Source organism: Pongo abelii, chromosome 6 (genome assembly GCF_028885655.2).
Source record: "Pongo abelii isolate AG06213 chromosome 6, NHGRI_mPonAbe1-v2.0_pri, whole genome shotgun sequence".
Taxonomy (NCBI): domain Eukaryota; kingdom Metazoa; phylum Chordata; class Mammalia; order Primates; family Hominidae; genus Pongo; species Pongo abelii.
Genome location: NC_071991.2, coordinates 149,662,999 through 149,681,866, shown reverse-complemented (window position 1 = coordinate 149,681,866; position 18,868 = coordinate 149,662,999). Strand labels below are relative to the sequence as shown.

Here is an 18,868-nt window from a genome sequence, read left to right as displayed (position 1 = left end):
AAAATAAACTTGAGATGGATTAAAAATTTCAGTTTCTCTTTACTGAATGACTAATATAATTATTAAAGCTAGCCTAAACAAGAGTTCCAATAGCTTCTTGGTTAAGCCCCAAACCCTTAGAATCCTCCTTGACTTTTCTTGCCCTTTCATTCATCCACGTTTGTCTCTGCCTTCAAAATACGTCCCAAAGCCAACCACTTGTCTCAACTTTCCTTAGAACCCTGGTGCTGTCATCACCTCACCTCTCAGACTGCACCAGTGCCCTTTTCTAATCTTGCCAGCCCCTCTCTAATTCCCACCCCTCATCTGCTCTACATATAGCAGCTAGTATGTTCCCTTTAAAATATTAGTCATCTCCTATCTTTCAGCCTCCCAGCAACTTCTCATTACACTTCAGAATAAAACCCAGTCTTCCCCATGATCTCTAAAATCTCACATAATCTTGCCCTAGCTGCCTCTTTTTTATCCCTACCACAGTTTTTCTTACTGTTAAAACTCTGGCCTCTCTTGTTGGCAAACCCGGCTTGCCCCAGGGGCTTTATGTCTGCTTTGCCTTAGTTTGGAGGGTTATCTCCATCTTTGTGCATATAACTTACTCCCTCATTTAGTTTTATGCTCAGTCATGTCCTAAAGGTCTTCATAGACCACTCTGTCTAATACAACATCCCCGCAGCTTATTTTTAATCCTTTTTCCTTGTTTTTTCTTTAAATAGCACTTACAGTGATGTCATTTATTTACTAACTCCCCCCGAGAAAGTAAGCCCTCTGAGGGCAGGCACTTTGTTTCAGTCATTGCTGAGTGGGCAATGCCTGATACTTGATCCATAGACACAGTTCTGTGGGTAGTGAAATACTTTTTTAAATAAATGAGTGAGTAATCAGTATGAACAGCAAAGCTGCAAGTAGTTACTAGATGGTACCTGGCTTGTGCTCCATATGGAATTTCTAAAGAGTGATAGGTTTGTCTTTCATATTTTAACTTTTCCTACTGTGTTTTAATTTCTCAATGTCACTTTTAGACATGCCACTTTCTTAATGAAAATTTTTTTTTTTTTTGCTTTGTTTCTTATAGCATTTATTCTGTTTCACTTTTATTGCTTACAGGTCTTTAAATTTTGTCTCAATATAAATTAGTCAAAAGACAAAGTAGTCTGAATTTTTAGTAAATTTTTGTAATTCAAAACATTATCTCCTTTGCTATGAAAAATTTTTACTGTAAAATTAAGAGTCTCAGGTTTTTATTCTAGCACTTGCCTCACTCAGTATCTGCTGTACTCTAGGTTTTTAGCAAATGGCTTAATATCTGAGAAAATACTGAAATTTTAAAAACCATATTTACTATATTTAGGTCCTGCTGATGACCCATTAGCTGATATTTCTGAAGTTTTAAACACAGATGATGACATTCTTGGAATAATTTCAGATGATCTAGCAAAATCAGTTGATCATTCAGGTATATATGAATACTGTTTGCCCTTTTTCTGGTTTCTGATGTGAGCGAGAGGTGTGTGGTGTGTGGAACAAGTTTAGCCTTTTGTCTGTTTCCCAGTAACTTTGTTTTTGTTTTTGGCTTTGTTAAAGAACTCAGCATTTTCTTTGATCTACCTCAGCTTTCCTGCTTTAGGAGGGGTATAGCAAGTTAGTTAATTTCTGTTGTCTTTCTAATTGCATCACTATAGCAAGTTAGTTAATTTCTGTTGTCTTTCTAATTGCATCACTATAGCAAGTTAGTTAATTTCTGTTGTCTTTCTAATTGCATCACTATAGCAAGTTAGTTAATTTCTGTTGTCTTTCTAATTGCATCACTATAGCAAGTTAGTTAATTTCTGTTGTCTTTCTAATTGCATCACGTTTAAGGCACGTTGCCTTAAAGTCTTGCTGTATCTTTTTTCTTCTTTTGTTTGTATTTTCCCTCACTTCCCGCTCCTGTGGTAATCATCCATTTTATTTGGTTTGGGTCTTATAGGTCTTGATTTATGCACTTTCCAGGTTGAGAGCTCACCTTTTCCATTTGGTAAGAAACTGAGCAATGGATGACGGCTGACTAGAAGTAGTTTTCTTTTTTTATAGTGATTTCAGCTGAAACAACCTGTAGGTGCATGCTGTTTATCAGTAGTGCTAATTTGTCACTAATCCATACTTTGCTTTTCCCTTTTTGTGTGTGGCTAAAGTATAGTATAGCTGTACTGTACTTTGGGTGACTTTCTCAGTAGTTTTTCTTTAATGAATAATTTTATTTTTGTTAATATGTGATTTATAATATTACCTAAATGTTGTAGAGCTAGTTCCTAATATAAGATCAAATAAGAACAGACAAAATTTTTACTTTTTAATAGTAATAATATTGAGAAAGTATGAAAAAAAGTAGATGATGAACCACTTTTACATGTGACTCTTACAAATGTGAGCTACAGCATGTTACAATTTTATAAAATGTAATGTACATAATCAGAATGTGCCTATAGAATACTTCAAAAATATTACCTATAATTGAAGTTATTTACAAAGGATAATATTAAACACTGAGAATTTTAGGGCTTTTCATTAATTTACATGAAATGTATTCCTTTTTACATACTGTGCATAATAATTGATCTGTACATTTGATAACACTATTTTCCAAATTAAAGCAATTATTTGCATATCGATTTCTCTTGAGCTTTTTTTTTTTTTTTTTTTTGGCAGGAGTTGGCAAGTTAAAATCAAATGTATTCTTTTATTCCTCAGGAAATGTTTTTACTTAAAATAGAACTTTACATGGCACCGAATACAAACATATTGTGCCTGATTTTTACTGAGCAACTCTCCAAATTGATATGAGAATTCTGATTCAGAATTACAGACTTTATTTCTCTATTTTAATCATATTGTTATATATTAAGTACAGGTAAATAGTGCTATACATTTTTGTGTGAGTATTCTGAATGTACCTTTAAATTTATTTTCCTTACTTTTGTAGATATTGGTCCTGTCACTGATGATCCTTCCTCTTTGCCTCAGCCAAGTGTCAATCAGAGTTCACGGCCATTAAGTGAAGAACAGCTAGATGGGATCCTCAGTCCTGAACTAGACAAAATGGTCACAGATGGTAAAATATTTGCCCTACATCTAGGCTTTCTAAAAGACCTGAGTAAATATGATTTTTAAAGATTTTTGCATGGTTATAATTTAACTTCTAATTATTTCTGTCAGTTAAATACTATTTTGTTTCAGTATATTGAATTAGTAGCTGTTAATGTTTCTATTTTTTTTTTTAAATTTATTCTAGGAGCAATTCTTGGAAAATTATATAAAATTCCAGGTAAATGTGTTTTGATTTTCTAGTTTATGAAAATGGCATTCCCCATACCATGAGCATACTAGTCTTTTAATCTTGTTGCTATTATTGTTTTATCTCCTAGAGCTTGGCGGAAAAGATGTTGAAGACTTATTTACAGCTGTACTTAGTCCTGCGAACACTCAGCCAACTCCATTGCCACAGCCTCCCCCACCAACACAGCTGTTGCCAATACACAATCAGGGTATGTTATGACTTTATAATTCTATATTATATTCACACAAGTGTGTATATATGTGGGTACATATACACACACAAGCAAGTTTTGCCCTGTTCTTTAGTAGCCACATATACAAACTGATAGGGAGAAAAACCCTTTTGTAATGATAGAAAAATACTGACTTCACACAGCGGTCTCCCTGAAATTCTTTGTAATTCTGTAATTATCCTTATGTCCAGAATTCTTTTGCTCATTCACTGGCAGTGGGGAGGATGTAACAGTGCCTGCCCTCTTCCCTCCCTGCAAGTCCCATTCCCAGCTCACTCCACTCGAGTCATTTCCCACATAGGCACTTCTGTGTGTGTGTGGAACTGTCTCCGCTCACCTGGCTGCCTGTTTTCATTGATCTCCCCTTGGTTTCACTGTCATCTCTCAGAGTTTAGCTGGTCATCACCCCACCCCCACGTTTTTCATTTGTAGCATATGGCACAAATATAATACCTGTTGGGGTAATTATGTCTTCCCTTTAGATTGTGAGCTCTTTAAAGACTAGAGTTGTCCATGTGCTTGCTTTTATGCCCTGCCACAGAGTATGTGTTCAGTACATACTTTCATAGTAAATCAGTGACCTTTCTATCCCTGTAGACACTATGAAATTTTGTGAATGTTTGCCTATTTTGTTCATTTTTCTTCTGCCTACTTACAACTAGCTACCAATTTCTCCCCTTTTGTGTAGAGCTGAGATTTGATAGCCTAGGATTAAGGTCTGTATGAGTAGTTAGGGAAATTGGTACAGGTACGGGAATCTCCTATAGGAAGGAGTTTATGGAGTTGCATGGTGGCATGTATATAACTCTATCTATATGTATTTTTGTTTTGTTTTGAGACAGGGTCTCGCTCTGTCACCCAGGCTGACATGCAGTGGTGTGAACACAACTCACGTCAGCTGCGATCTCCTGGGCTCAAGCGATCCTACTGTCCTCAGCCTCCCATGTAGCTGTGACCACAGACACACGCCATCATGCCTGGCTAATTGTTTGATTTTTTGCAGAGGTGGGGGTCTCACTTTGTTGCCCAGGCCAGTCTAGAACGCCTGGGTTCAAGTGATCCTCCCACCTCGGCCTCCCAAAGTGCTGAGATTACAGGCGTGGACTTCTGTGCCCAGCTAGTATATATTTCTGATGATTTGAGCATAGGAACATTTCTCTATATCCTATTGTCACTGCCTCATGACTATATCCTGAATTGAATAACATGAGGATATCTTATCCTTTTCTTGTATAAGTGCCAAAGTGTGTGAATAATTTGTAACCTTTACTAACAACTTTGTATATACATGAAAATTCCATAATGCACATAATGGAAATATTTGAGTTTTTACCAGTTTAGCCTCTAAACATAAATTTACCTTGATTTTTGCTAGGCTAAACATGTGATTTACATTTGGGTAATATACTCATCATAACTACTTGCCTTAATTGTTCCCATATGCTTTTTTTTTTTTCTTTTTTTTCTGAGACAGAGTCTCATGCCTTCGCCCAGGCTGGAGTGCAGTGGCGTGATCTCGGCTCACTGCAACCTCTGCCCTCCGAGTTCAGCGATTCTTCTGCCTCAGCCTCCTGAGTAGCTGGGATTACAGGTGCCTACCACTGCGCCTGGCTAATTTTTTGTATTTTTAGTAGAGATGGGGTTTCACCATCTTGGTCAGGCTGGTCTTAAACTCCTGACCTTGTGATCCATCTGCCTCGGCCTCCCAAAGTGCTGGGATTACAGGCATGAGCCACCGCGCCCAGCTCCCATATGCTGTTTTAACGATTAAGAACTATTCAGTATTTCTCTTTTCAACATATAAAAATGACCTGTCTTTATGTTTTCTGAACTGAAAGTGCATATTTTAAAAATCAAAGATGTATTTCTTTATAAAAAACATCTTACAATCATTATGAAAATCACTTCATTGTGCAGTCTCATTTTAAAAGGTCTTGAGAGGATGACTTCTTTTTCTTTACTTTTTTTTTTTTTTTGCAAGGTGTTAATACAGGGTGACTCAGGTTGCCTACCCTTAGGAGTTTGTAATTCTAATACTGTGGACTTTCAGGTATACAACTAATGTGTATTATAGTGCAGTATAATTCAAGTACAGCCTTATGAATCACTAAGATTTCATTGTTCTTGTTTGAAAGAATAGTAGTTCTAATGTAAGGGCAAAGCATGATGAAGTTACATATAGGGTGACACATAGTTATTCAAGAATGGCAACTTTAACGTTTCCAGAGCAAAGGGAGTGGGCATTGTTTAAGGAAGCAAAACTAGAAGTGGACATTGGTGCTGATTGTAAAGGGCTCTGAGAAATAGGCAGAGGCAGCTGGCCTTTTCCCTAGAGGCTTCCAAGAGCCTTTGAAGACCTTACACCAGTGGTGTGATCTGATCACTTATGTGTTTCGCTAAGGTAGCTCTGGTGTCAATATTGGGAATACATTTGGGACAAGAAGAATTGTACTAATGAGGTTATTGTGGTGGAGACTAAGTTAAAAAGTAGGTTCCATGTAAAGATACTTCAATGCTGATTGAAAGGAAGGAATAGATACAAGAGAAAATGACATCAGAACAAGTAGGACTGTGCTACTGAATGGATATAAGGTGTGAGGAAAGGGGGAAATTAAAGTGAATTAGACTATGTATAAACCAGGGGCCCAGAGGATAATCATGAAACATGAAACAAAGGAAGACTTAGTGTGTGTGCTGGTAGAAGGTAGTGGAGGTACAATGAATTTAGTTTTAGACCTCTTTTAGGTTGGTAGAAATGGGACATATACACTATTCTTGACTTACAGGCAGTTGCAGTTAGTCAAGGAGATGGATGAAAATGTAGGAATTATCTGTGTAATTGTGCTAATTGCAGATGTGGGAAGGATGAGATTTATTAGGAGAACATACTGCCAGTAGAGTATAGAATCTCGAGGAATGCTTTTTAATTAAATGTAATTAAGTATATGCTTAACTCATCTGATTTATATTAGGTGTACAATTAACATGTTTCTTATCTTCCTTTTAAAGGTTAGGTGAAAGTAAAAAAAGTAGTGAGAGATTTGAGACATTGAGTGAGAGGTATAGGATCTTGGAAATGAATGATCATTAGAGACAGGTTGTATAGTTAAGTAAGATGACTACTTGAAAAACATTGTTTCATTGGACCGTGGGAAGGTTGTTGCTAATCTTCAGTGGAGTAACTTCAGTAGAATTGATGAGAAAGGGGAGGCAAAGTGTAATATGTTATGTAATATGTAATATGCTTTATTAACTGATGGTAATAAAGTTCAGAAAGTAGAGAATAGAATTTTCAAGATTGAGATAGAGTAACTTGAAATACCTTTATGTAAAAGTTGTGAAGTAACTTGAACTTTTATAAACTAATATGACTAGTTTGGGTAGATATGGTGGACTTGGAAAAAAAAAAAGACCACTTCTTGAATAAAATAAGAAGAAATACTTTGCTTTTACTTGTTTGTCCTTGAACAAATTATTTAATTTCTGTGGGTTCTCTGCTTAAATGGAGCTGAACATAATAACCTATTTCAATGGGTTTTCGTGAAGCTGTAAAGCTTTTAAGACAGTGCTTAGCATAGCATAAAGTACTTAACAAATAATAGCTAATATTACTATTGGGAAAAGTTTCAACATGGTAATATTGTAGATTATTGCAAGATTATTATTGTAATATCAGTAGATGGCACTGATACCTAGCTACAGTATGGATCACATTCTCCTTGTCAATAAACTCTTGTTTCTCCTAATTACATGAAAGACATTTGATATTGTTTATTAAAATTCCACATTCCTTAACGCAGCAGTCCCCAGCCTTTTTCGCACCAGGGACCAGTTTCAAGGAAGACAATTTTTTCACAAACCCAGGTTGGTGGGTTGGGGAATGGTTTTGCGATGAAACTGTTCCACCTCAGATCATGAGGCATTAGATTCTCATAGGAACATGCTCGCATGCACACTTCACAATAGGGTTTGCGCTCCTATGAGAATCTCATACCACCACTGATCTGACAGGAGGTGGAGCTCAGGCAGTAATGGTCACTTGCCCGCTATTCACCTACTGTGCGGCTGGGTTCCTAACAGGCCATGGACTGGTACCAGTCTGTGGCCCCAGAGTTGGGGACCCCTGCCTTAATGGAACCTGCTTTTCACTGAAGTTGAAAATAGATGTAGCATTCTAGTTTGAAAAAAGCAGAAATCTTGCGCTTTAATCCTTGGAGTAAATGTAAGTGTCGTGAGATATTTGTCATTGTGAAAACCTGATCCAGTGGACCCAGCTGTGGCATTTAGTAGGGTAAGCCTGTTTGTGGAAGTCAGAGAGTTCTAGGAAGTCTTTGAGACAAAATATTTTAAACTTGTCAGTGATCATCCTTAGTATCTGCACATACACACTGGAGCTATGTAAGCTTTAGTGTTGTAACATTCAAATGATGTGGTTTAAGTGAAAGACCATTATACATTGTAAAATGTACGTGTATAAGACTTTTTTAAAAATCTAATGGAATGACATTAGATAAAAAAAAACCAGGTGATCAGGTTAGGAATTCTCTAGTTATACCAAGTATTAGTCAACTCTGTATTGCTATTTGTGTAATTAATTGGTGATGTGGATCTCCTGTAATAGTATGGCTCTAAGTGTTGCAACAATTAACAGAGGCCTTGTGTATTTCCACAAATCACCAAGTTTAGTTGGGAGGGCTTTTTGAAGGTACACAAAGTTTTTGTTGTTGTTCTTTCTTTTTTCTGGAAACTGCTCCAGTATGGACAGTTGGCTTATTTCCAAATAGTTTAGACAAGTAGACTTTCACAGTAAGGATTGGAGTTACATGCTTAAAGGAGTGTTGTAAAGAAACATAAGATGGTCCTTTTATTTGCCTAATGTCTATTCAGAAAGAAAACGATAAGGTATTTGATGTTTGTGAATAAGCTCGAATGAGAATTCAGATGTGTTTGGGGGCTGAACTGTAAGTTATAAAAATTAGGCCAAAACCAGAGTGTATATATTTTTAGCAATAATCATCTGATTGATAATGATAGATATATTGCTTACTCAAAACTAATTTAGAGAAAGAATCATAGGTGGGGTGGACACAGTGGCTCACACCTGTAATCCCAGCACTTTGGGAGGCTGAGGCGGGTGGATCACTTGAGGCAGGAGTTTGAGATCAGCTTGGCCAAAATGGTGAAACCCCACTTCCACTAAAAATACAAAAATTAGCTGGGCATGGTGGCAAGTGCCTGTGATTCCAACTACTCAGGAGGCTGAGGCAGAATTGCTTGAACCTGGGAGGCGGAGGTGTCAGTGAGCTGAGATCTTGCCACTGCACTCCAGCCTGGGCGACAGAGTGAGACTCCATCTCAAAAAAAAAAAAAAAGGAAAGAATCATAGATTTTTTTTTTTTTTTTTTGGTATTAAGAGGAACAGGAATAAAATATAAGAAACATCTGTTTGTAAATTTTTAATGAAGAGAAAGAATATTTGATAAAACTTACTAGCATTTGCTGTGATTCATTAGTGTTTTTTAGGAGTTAATATGTGTCGAATAGTTACTGCATACCAGGAACTATGTTTAGAGCTGTACATACATTATCTCAATTAACCCAAATAACAGAATACCTACGGTTTACAGAAATAGAAATTGATTCTGCTTCTAACAGGTAAAATTGAGGTTCACACCTCGGGGTTTTGGACTCCAGAACACTTGCTATTTCTAGTATACAATAATCAAATAATCACAGCTGTAGAGATCATATTTCAAAATCTTATAGCCAAAAGTCACTCTTTAAGTATTATATAATATAATACTGAAAAAAATCCTACTTTTAAATTGCATTAAAGGTTTTGATTTAGAAGTATAAGCATCTCTTCTATACTTGGGGCTTTGGTTCCAGGACCCCCAGGTATAACCAAAATCTGAGAATACATAAGTCAAATGTTGGCCCTATGGAACTTGGCATACAAGAAAAGTTGGTCCTCTCTATGCATGGGTTTCACTGTGTTTTCCATCCACATTCAGTTGAAAAAAATTTGTGTTTATGTGGACCCATGTAGTTGAAAACCATGTTGTTCAAAGGTCAGCTTTACTTCAACTCCTTGTTATTTATGAATATTATGCAAACGGAATTTTTTTTTCTCTTAAGATGTTTTTTCACGGATGCCTCTCATGAATGGCCTTATTGGGCCCAGTCCTCATCTCCCACATAATTCTTTGCCACCTGGAAGCGGACTAGGAACTTTCTCTGCAATTGCACAATCCCCTTACCCTGATGCCAGGTACAAGCCTTATTTTCTATGGAAACTTAAATTGCACTAATTTCTGTTTGATTTATATATAAATCAGTCTGCTTAAATGATTGTGTATGATATTATTGTATGTTGCATTTATTGTGGCTTTTGCTATAAATATGTTACTTTTAACTATTTTGTAATAGGTTTTAATGAAAGCTATACTTGAACATATATTAAAAAGTTATTTTATGTTTATAAAGTAAAGATATTTATTTTTTCCCAGGGATAAAAATTCAGCCTTTAATCCAGTGGCAAGTGATCCTAACAACTCTTGGACATCATCAGCTCCCACTGTGGAGGGAGAAAATGACACAATGTCGAATGCCCAGAGAAGCACGCTTAAGTGGGAGAAAGAGGAGGCTCTGGGTGAAATGGCAACAGTTGCCCCAGTTCTCTACACCAATATTAATTTCCCCAACTTAAAGGAAGAATTCCCTGGTAAGCCATGAATATATTATTTCTCTCTTTTACCAACATTTTCCCATGTGCAATACCTTTTTTTTAACTGCAATAGAAAGGTAGCTTAACTAATTTTCGTCTATGATGACCCACAACATAAAGATTCCCTAGATGTCTAGAAACATCTTGCATTTTACTTTGTCCTAGACCCTGCATCCATCCTCATATTTCCCAAAAATTAGTTTCAATTAGTGAAATGGTCAGTTTTTCAGCTCCTAGCAGTACTTATTAATATGCAGAAATCAGTGTTGTGTGATTCTTTAAAAAATTTCTAGAACCCAAACTATCATTTAATCAAAAATACTGCTAGGCTAAATCAGTGAATCCTAAATAGTGTTTTTATGAAATGAATTCAATATTGTCTTCCCTTCTTCCCCTCTCACTTTCCCTGACTGTCCAGCTATTACCACTGCCTCTTGAAAAACACAGATGATAATAGTACAGTTTGTGAAAATTCTGATTAACCAGTAAATGAGAAATTTGGATTAATGAAATGTCAGTTATTGAATATATGCAAGCAATGCAGTTTTATTATTTTGAGTTGGTGTCAGACAAACCAGGATTGAAAAAGTTATTCAAACTCAGTTTTGCAGTAGTTTCCCAGCTATCTGTCAGTACACAAACTCTTAAATTACTAGAGGGGTACCTGGAAGTGACTTTTCATTTGGATGACCCCTGTTTTAAGGTACCTTTTTGGATTGGCGTCTTCATGGTACTTTATTCATTATGTATTGTAATAAATGAAATGCTTTTTATCTAACAATAGAAATCAGTGGTTTGATGCAGGGAGACCTGTGAAGGCAGTGTCCCATTCTTCAGCCACTTTCTTTCCATGCTTACATTTGCTGTTTATGAACATACATGGGTATGTTGTCATTTTGTGTCAGCACAAATTGTCCTTACAGCAGAGCTGTAACTTTTTTAAAAGTAATTTTCTTTAATAATTTTACTTTGTGACTCAAGAACCTCATGAAATACTGTGTTAAAGCTGTTGGTCTGTGAACTGATTTTTCATTTTCATTGGCTTTTTGGAAGCTTGCTTTCTTTTTGTAATGTGGAATAAATAATTTCTGTATTTATCATTAACTGTTGATCTTACCCAGGCTTCTTCATTTTGTATACCATGATGACACTGAATTTCATATAAATGGTTTGAACTCATTACTTTTCCATGTGTTTGTTGTCCACAAATGCTAGTGAGATGCTTATTTATGACTTTGTTTACTTCTGGTAGGTCAAATTGATAGATTTCTGTATAGCACAGATGTTTTGCAAACTTGCACTTTGGTTCTGGTGGTATCTTACCACCAGAGGGAATTTATTATTTTTGGCTTACATTTTTGCTACTTTGTCCGTTGAATCTAAAAACTTCCCAACTTTACAAGCTAGGTTGTTAATAAGGCAACACTTCATTTAGAAAACATTTGTTTGGCCTACACTGTGCCAGGATCTTTGTTCTTTGTAAAAAACTTAATATAGGTCTATGACCTCATGAGAATACGGCCTGAATAAGATTAACTGTCAGCAGTTCATCAACATTCTTTATTACAACACATCATTAGCATGGCTCTGAGAAAGTGTTATACTCTGTTCTTTTGTTGCAGATTGGACTACTAGAGTGAAGCAAATTGCCAAATTGTGGAGAAAAGCAAGCTCACAAGAAAGAGCACCATATGTGGTATTTTAAGAAACTCCTATCTTTTAAATATTTAAATACAGTGCTTGAACCTTATTTGTATTAGGTTAATAAAAAAACAAATTTCCATTTCAGAAAATGCTTGTTAGTACCTGTACAACAAGCAACTTTATTTTTACAGTGATTTTCTAACTCCTTATGTCTTAATAGAGAGTGTGACATTTTTATAAGCAAGTTAACAGAACCAAAATGTTGAAGATTGAAAATCAGCTATTTTAGGGGGGAAGGAGTAATTCATTTCACTTTAAAATTGTTTTATCTCTTCAGCAGAGGTGCAGTTGGCAGTCTGTATCCATGAGTTCTATATCTGTGGATTCAACCAACCATGGATCAAAAATATTTTGGAAAAACATCTATACTGAACTTGTACAGACTCTTTTCCTTGTCATGGTTTTTAAAACAATATAACAATGATTTACATAGCATTTATATTGTGTTAAGTATTACAAGTAATCTAAAGATGACTTAAAGTATACAGGAGGGGCCAGGCACAGTGGCCCACACCTGTAATCCCAGCAGTTTGAGAGGCCAAGGTGGGCAGATGGCTTGAGCCCAGGAGTTCAAGACCAGCCTGGGCAACAGAGCCAAAACCTCATCTCTATAAAAAATGAAAAAATTAGTTGGGTATGATGGCGCATGCCTGTAGTCTCAGCTACTTGAGAGACTTGAGGGATTGAGGCTTCAGTGAGCCAAAATTGTACCACTGCATTCCAGCCTAGGTGACAGAGCAAGACCCTGCTAGGTCAAAAAATAAAAAGGGAGAAAGTATACAGGAGGATATGTGTAGGTTATATGCAAATACTGTGACATTTTCTATAAGGGACTTGAGCATCTGTGGATTTTGGTATCTGCAGGGAATCCTGGAACCAATACCCCATGGATACAGAGGGACAACTGTACTAAATTTGGAGACTGGATTAGCATGCCTCAGTGTCTTCCACAGTCACCTCTTTTCTTGTTAGGTTTCATAGAGAATCTTTGTACATCTTGAAAGAGAAATATTTAGACATCTTTAAAGAGTTTTTGACACATGATCTTTGCCATGAACTATTAGGTAATTTTATAAGATTCGCAGTTCATATGGTAAATTATTTTCTCACAAAGAGCCAAATTAAGATTGTCAGCTGGAACCAAATCCTTGCTTTCATTTTAAAGCATATTAAATCTGTATTATTGTTGGAAAATATATATAGTTATTTTCCAGCTTGTTCCCCAGTGCACATATTTTCAGTTACAGTGATTATTTTGGATAGAGCATATATGTGTGTATATGCTCTATCACATATATATAGATGTGTTGATATACTGTGTTTTATCTTGGCTTGAGTTAGGTAATGACAGAATTTTTTAAATTTTTAAGTGATTTCTTTAATGATACGTTTCAAATATCCAGATTTTTTTTTTTTTTAAAGACTGATTGGATATTTTTCCTTTTTTCTAAATTTTTTTTTTTTTTTTTTTTTTGAGATGGAGCTTCACAGTTGTTGCCCAGGCTGGAGTGCAATGGTGTGATCTCGGCTCACTGCAACCTCTGCCTTCCAGATTCAAGCGATTCTCCTGCCTCAGCCTCCCAAGTAGCTGGGATTACAGGCATGTGCCACCATGCCTGGCTGAGTTTTCTTTTTCTTTTTCTTTTTTTTTTTTTTGAGACAGAGTTTTGCTCTTGTTGCCCAGGCTGGAGTGCAACGGTGCGATCTTGGCTCACCACAACCTCCGCCTCCCGGGTTCAAGTGATTCTCCTGCCTCAGCCTCCTGAGTAGCTGGGATTACAGGCATGTGCCACCACACCTGGCTAATTTTGTATTTTTAGTAGAGATGGGGTGTCTCCATGTTGGTCAGGCTGGTGTCAAACTCCCGACCTCAGGTGATCCGCCCACCTCAGCCTTCCAAAGTACTGGGATTACAGGTGTGAGCCACTGCGCCCAGCCTAATTTTGTATTTTTAGTAGAGGTGGGGTTTCACCATGTTGGTCAGGCTGATCTCGAACACCTGACCTCAGGTGATCCACCTGCCTTGGCCTCCCGAAGTGCTGGGATTACGAGCATGAGCCACCATGCCTGGCCCCAGCCCCTTCTTTCTAAATTGAAGGAGACATCATTTCTAAGGATGTGTTAAGAAAACTAGGAACTAAAATATTAAATCACACCTAGGATCTTTAAGCTTAATTCAAATACATAGAAATATATCCTCAACTGATAGGTACTGTGCACTGTAAAGAGAGAAGATGAGTTAGTGTCCAGATCCTTTTTTGGAAGGTGCCGTAAGTATTTCAGCTATTTTACCTGACTTTTTTTTCTTTTATTTGAGAAAGTTCATGATAGTTTTATTTTATTCCTTAAAACATTTAACATAATCTGGGAAATTTTTTTTCTTCTTTTGTCAAAGCAAAAAGCCAGAGATAACAGAGCTGCTTTACGTATTAATAAAGTACAGATGTCAAATGATTCCATGAAAAGGCAGCAACAGCAAGATAGCATTGATCCCAGCTCTCGTGTGGATTCGGAGCTTTTTAAAGATCCTTTAAAGCAAAGAGAATCAGAACATGAACAGGAATGGAAATTTAGACAGGTATGGAATTTTTGGATAATCTACTTTTTGAAGTTGCATTTTTGTTTTGAGAAGGGAGGTCTTTGCATTATTATTTTAGAATATAGTTCTTAGACCATGAAAATTTGATTTAGGATAGACTTGTTTCTCTTTTCAGTAAAATATATTTAAATTGATTTGAGAAGTTTATCGAAATATTATAAACAATATACTGCCCTAGGCACAAATGGAACATACCATGATGAGTAATTTCTCTTCTTCAGGAATTCATAATCTAATATGGGAGCAATCTGGTAGCTGCTGACATCAAACAAATTAACTTTCTGTTGCTTTTTCCCCCCATGATGGTAGTTTTCTTCCTTAACCTAAATATGATTGCTTTTTCTTTTCTATTTTAATAGCAAATGCGTCAGAAAAGTAAGCAGCAAGCTAAAATTGAAGCCACACAGAAACTTGAACAGGTGAAAAATGAGCAGCAGCAGCAGCAACAACAGCAGTTTGGTTCTCAGCATCTTCTGGTGCAGTCTGGTTCAGATACACCAAGTAGTGGGATACAGAGTCCCTTGACACCTCAGCCTGGTAATGGAAATATGTCTCCTGCACAGTCATTCCATAAAGAACTGTTTACAAAACAGCCACCCAGTACCCCTACGTCTACATCTTCAGATGATGTGTTTGTAAAACCACAAGCTCCACCTCCTCCTCCAGCCCCATCCCGGATTCCTATCCAGGATAGTCTTTCTCAGGCTCAGACTTCTCAGCCACCTTCACCACAAGTGTTTTCACCTGGATCCTCTAACTCACGACCACCATCTCCAGTGGATCCATATGCAAAAATGGTTGGTACCCCTCGACCACCTCCTGTGGGCCATAGTTTTTCCAGAAGAAATTCTGCTGCACCAGTGGAAAACTGTACACCTTTATCATCGGTATCTAGGCCCCTTCAAATGAATGAGACAACAGCAAATAGGCCATCCCCAGTCAGAGATTTATGTTCTTCCTCCACGACAAATAATGACCCCTATGCAAAACCTCCAGACACACCTAGGCCTGTGATGACAGATCAATTTCCCAAATCCTTGGGCCTATCCCGGTCTCCTGTAGTTTCAGAACAAACTGCAAAAGGCCCTGTAGCAGCTGGAACCAATGATCACTTTACTAAACCATCTCCTAGGGCAGATGTGTTTCAAAGACAAAGGATACCTGACCCATATGCACGACCCTTGTTGACACCTGCGCCTCTTGATAGTGGTCCTGGACCTTTTAAGACTCCAATGCAACCTCCTCCATCCTCTCAGGATCCTTATGGATCAGTGTCACAGGCATCAAGGCGATTGTCTGTTGACCCTTATGAAAGGCCTGCTTTGACACCAAGACCTATAGATAATTTTTCTCATAATCAGTCAAATGATCCATATAGTCAGCCTCCCCTAACCCCACATCCAGCAATGAATGAATCTTTTGCCCATCCTTCAAGGGCTTTTTCCCAGCCTGGAACCATATCAAGGCCAACATCTCAGGACCCATACTCCCAATCCCCAGGAACTCCACGACCTGTTGTAGATTCTTATTCCCAATCTTCAGGAACAGCTAGGTCCAATACAGACCCTTACTCTCAACCTCCTGGAACTCCCCGGCCTACTACTGTTGACCCATATAGTCAGCAGCCCCCAACCCCAAGACCATCCACACAAACTGACTTGTTTGTTACACCTGTAACTAATCAGAGGCATTCTGATCCATATGCTCATCCTCCTGGAACACCAAGACCTGGAATTTCTGTCCCTTACTCTCAGCCACCAGCAACACCAAGGCCAAGGATTTCAGAGGGTTTTACTAGGTCCTCAATGACAAGACCAGTCCTCATGCCAAATCAGGATCCTTTCCTGCAAGCAGCACAAAACCGAGGACCAGCTTTACCTGGCCCGTTGGTAAGGCCACCTGATACATGTTCCCAGACACCTAGGCCCCCTGGACCTGGTCTTTCAGACACATTTAGCCGTGTTTCCCCATCTGCTGCCCGTGATCCCTATGATCAGCCTCCAATGACTCCAAGATCTCAGTCTGACTCTTTTGGAACAAGTCAAACTGCCCATGATGTTGCTGATCAGCCAAGGCCTGGATCAGAGGGGAGCTTCTGTGCATCTTCAAACTCTCCAATGCACTCCCAAGGCCAGCAGTTCTCTGGTGTCTCCCAACTTCCTGGACCTGTGCCAACTTCAGGAGTAACTGATACACAGAATACTGTAAATATGGCCCAAGCAGATACAGAGAAATTGAGACAGGTAAACACATTGTATGTTCTCAGTTTTAAATGTATTATTTGAGGAAGCTGTTCATTTCATCAAACTGAGTAATTTCTATACAGGAGTTAATTTTTTATTTATTCTGTAGAGTTTGTCATACTGCAAAAAAGAAAAATGAAATGATGAAATTAACACCAGTTTAATTTATTCTGTATCTGATTTCAGTCTTCACGAATTCTCAGGGGAATCCTTAAGTATTAAAGCTTTGTTTTGTGATAGTTGTCTGGCAAGGAAAAGGACCCAAATCATCAAATTATTTTTCCTAATATATTGAATAGTTAAATGTAACTGGTATTTCATCAAACTTTGAAACATTACCATAGCCACATAATGAAAGTATCAGGATTTAAAAAGCCACTAACCTGTCAGGCATGGTGGCGCATGCTTGTAATCCCAGCTACTTGACAGGCTGAGACAGGAGGATCGCTTGAGTCCAGGAATTTGAGGCCAGCCTGGGCAACATAGTAAGATCCCATATCTAAAAATAAAAAGCCAGTACGCTTTAAAAAGCCATTAATTACCATAAATCCCAGTGATTTTTGTTTCTTCCCATTTAGCGGCAGAAGTTACGTGAAATCATTCTCCAGCAGCAACAACAGAAGAAGATTGCAGGTCGACAGGAGAAGGGGTCACAGGACTCACCCGCAGTGCCTCATCCAGGGCCTCTTCAACACTGGCAACCAGAGAATGTTAACCAGGCTTTTACCAGACCCCCACCTCCGTATCCTGGGAACATTAGGTCTCCTGTTGCCCCTCCTTTAGGACCTAGATATGCTGTTTTCCCAAAAGATCAGCGTGGACCCTATCCTCCTGATGTTGCTAGTATGGGGATGAGACCTCATGGATTTAGGTAATGCTTTTAATTTCCTGCCGAACTTAAATTGCTATTAGAAGAGGGAAACAGAGCTGGGTGTGATGGCTTGTGCCTGTAATCCTAGCTACTGGCTGAGGCAGGAGGATTGCTTGAGGCTAGGAGTTTGAGACCAGCCTGGGCAATATAGTGAGACCCCCCCCCCCTTAAACAAATTTAAAAATTTTTGAAAAGAAATAGACAAATGAAGTTAGTATTAATCAGGAAGCTGTTACTGCTTTCTACTTCTTTCTCCCCTTTGAAATATATATAATCAACTATTTAGTGCTAATGAGAGGTCATAGACATTTTTTTCCTCTCTAAGAACTCTACAGACTCTGAAAACATTACCTTTGTTTTTAAGTATTAACTGTGTTAGCATTACCTTGCACCCTTAATGATGTAGTTTATCATATGACATCCTCAAAATGTAGCTATTCTGTATAGGCAAGGCCTCCTACGACGTGATGAGACTTGTCCTCTCCAAATTTCTACCTTTTAACTTTACATTCTAAATTAATTTTAGGCTGGGCGCAGTGGCTGAGGCCTGTAATCCCAATACTTTGGGAGGCCGAGGTGGGCGGATCACTTGAGGTCAGGAGTTCGAGACCAACCTGGCCAACATGGTAAAACCCTGCCTCTAGTAAAAATACAAAAATTGGCCGGCCATGGCGGCATGCACCGCGCCTGTATTCACAGCTACTCAGGAGGCTGAGACAAAAGGATCGCTTGAACCCAGGAGGCGGAGGTTGCAGTGAGCCGAGGTCATGCCACTGCACTCCAGCCTGGGAGACAGAACGAGACTCTGTCTCAATTTAAAAAATAATAATAATAAATTTTAGAGATTTCCAAACTGAAAGGACTTTCCCTTTAGGAACTTTCCATGGTGAGATAGGGTTGTAAGTTAGTGGTGATGAATCATAAGAATGTTTCCTTTTTCAGAGTGGCTAAAGTCAAAGCCAAACCTATGCCCTAGTTATAATAAGGAAATAGTTCTTTAAGATATGCTTTTTAGTTTTATGTCTTTTAGTCTTATATCTACCTCCATGTTATATTCTGTTTCCTTTTCTTCTACCTTAGTTGTAATTTATGCCTCTTGCTACCTTTTATATTCTGTGTAAGTTGCCTGTAATCTTAATTTCCCTTTTTTCTTCCACCTTGTTATAATTTATGCCTCTT

At 37.9% G+C, this 18,868-nt stretch overlaps 1 protein-coding gene across 25 annotated transcripts in view; it reads left to right on the top strand.

Moving 5' to 3' along the window:
• KMT2C (lysine methyltransferase 2C) overlaps window positions 1–18,868 on the top strand; it is a 303,762-nt gene that overhangs the window by 241,173 nt on the left and 43,721 nt on the right. For 21 of the 25 annotated variants that reach the window (XM_063726211.1, XM_063726208.1, XM_063726207.1 and 18 more), the window contains 11 exons: window positions 1,349–1,453; window positions 1,967–2,014; window positions 2,960–3,088; window positions 3,269–3,301; window positions 3,402–3,521; window positions 9,684–9,816; window positions 10,055–10,269; window positions 11,895–11,968; window positions 14,372–14,554; window positions 14,935–16,818; window positions 17,397–17,689. In XM_063726211.1, the coding sequence (XP_063582281.1) occupies window positions 1,349–1,453; window positions 1,967–2,014; window positions 2,960–3,088; window positions 3,269–3,301; window positions 3,402–3,521; window positions 9,684–9,816; window positions 10,055–10,269; window positions 11,895–11,968; window positions 14,372–14,554; window positions 14,935–16,818; window positions 17,397–17,689 (3,217 nt within the window). The remainder of the gene's footprint in view (window positions 1–1,348; window positions 1,454–1,966; window positions 2,015–2,959; window positions 3,089–3,268; window positions 3,302–3,401; window positions 3,522–9,683; window positions 9,817–10,054; window positions 10,270–11,894; window positions 11,969–14,371; window positions 14,555–14,934; window positions 16,819–17,396; window positions 17,690–18,868) is intronic. The other 4 variants (XM_063726221.1, XM_054560029.2, XM_063726228.1 and 1 more) reach the window with 1 other exon arrangement.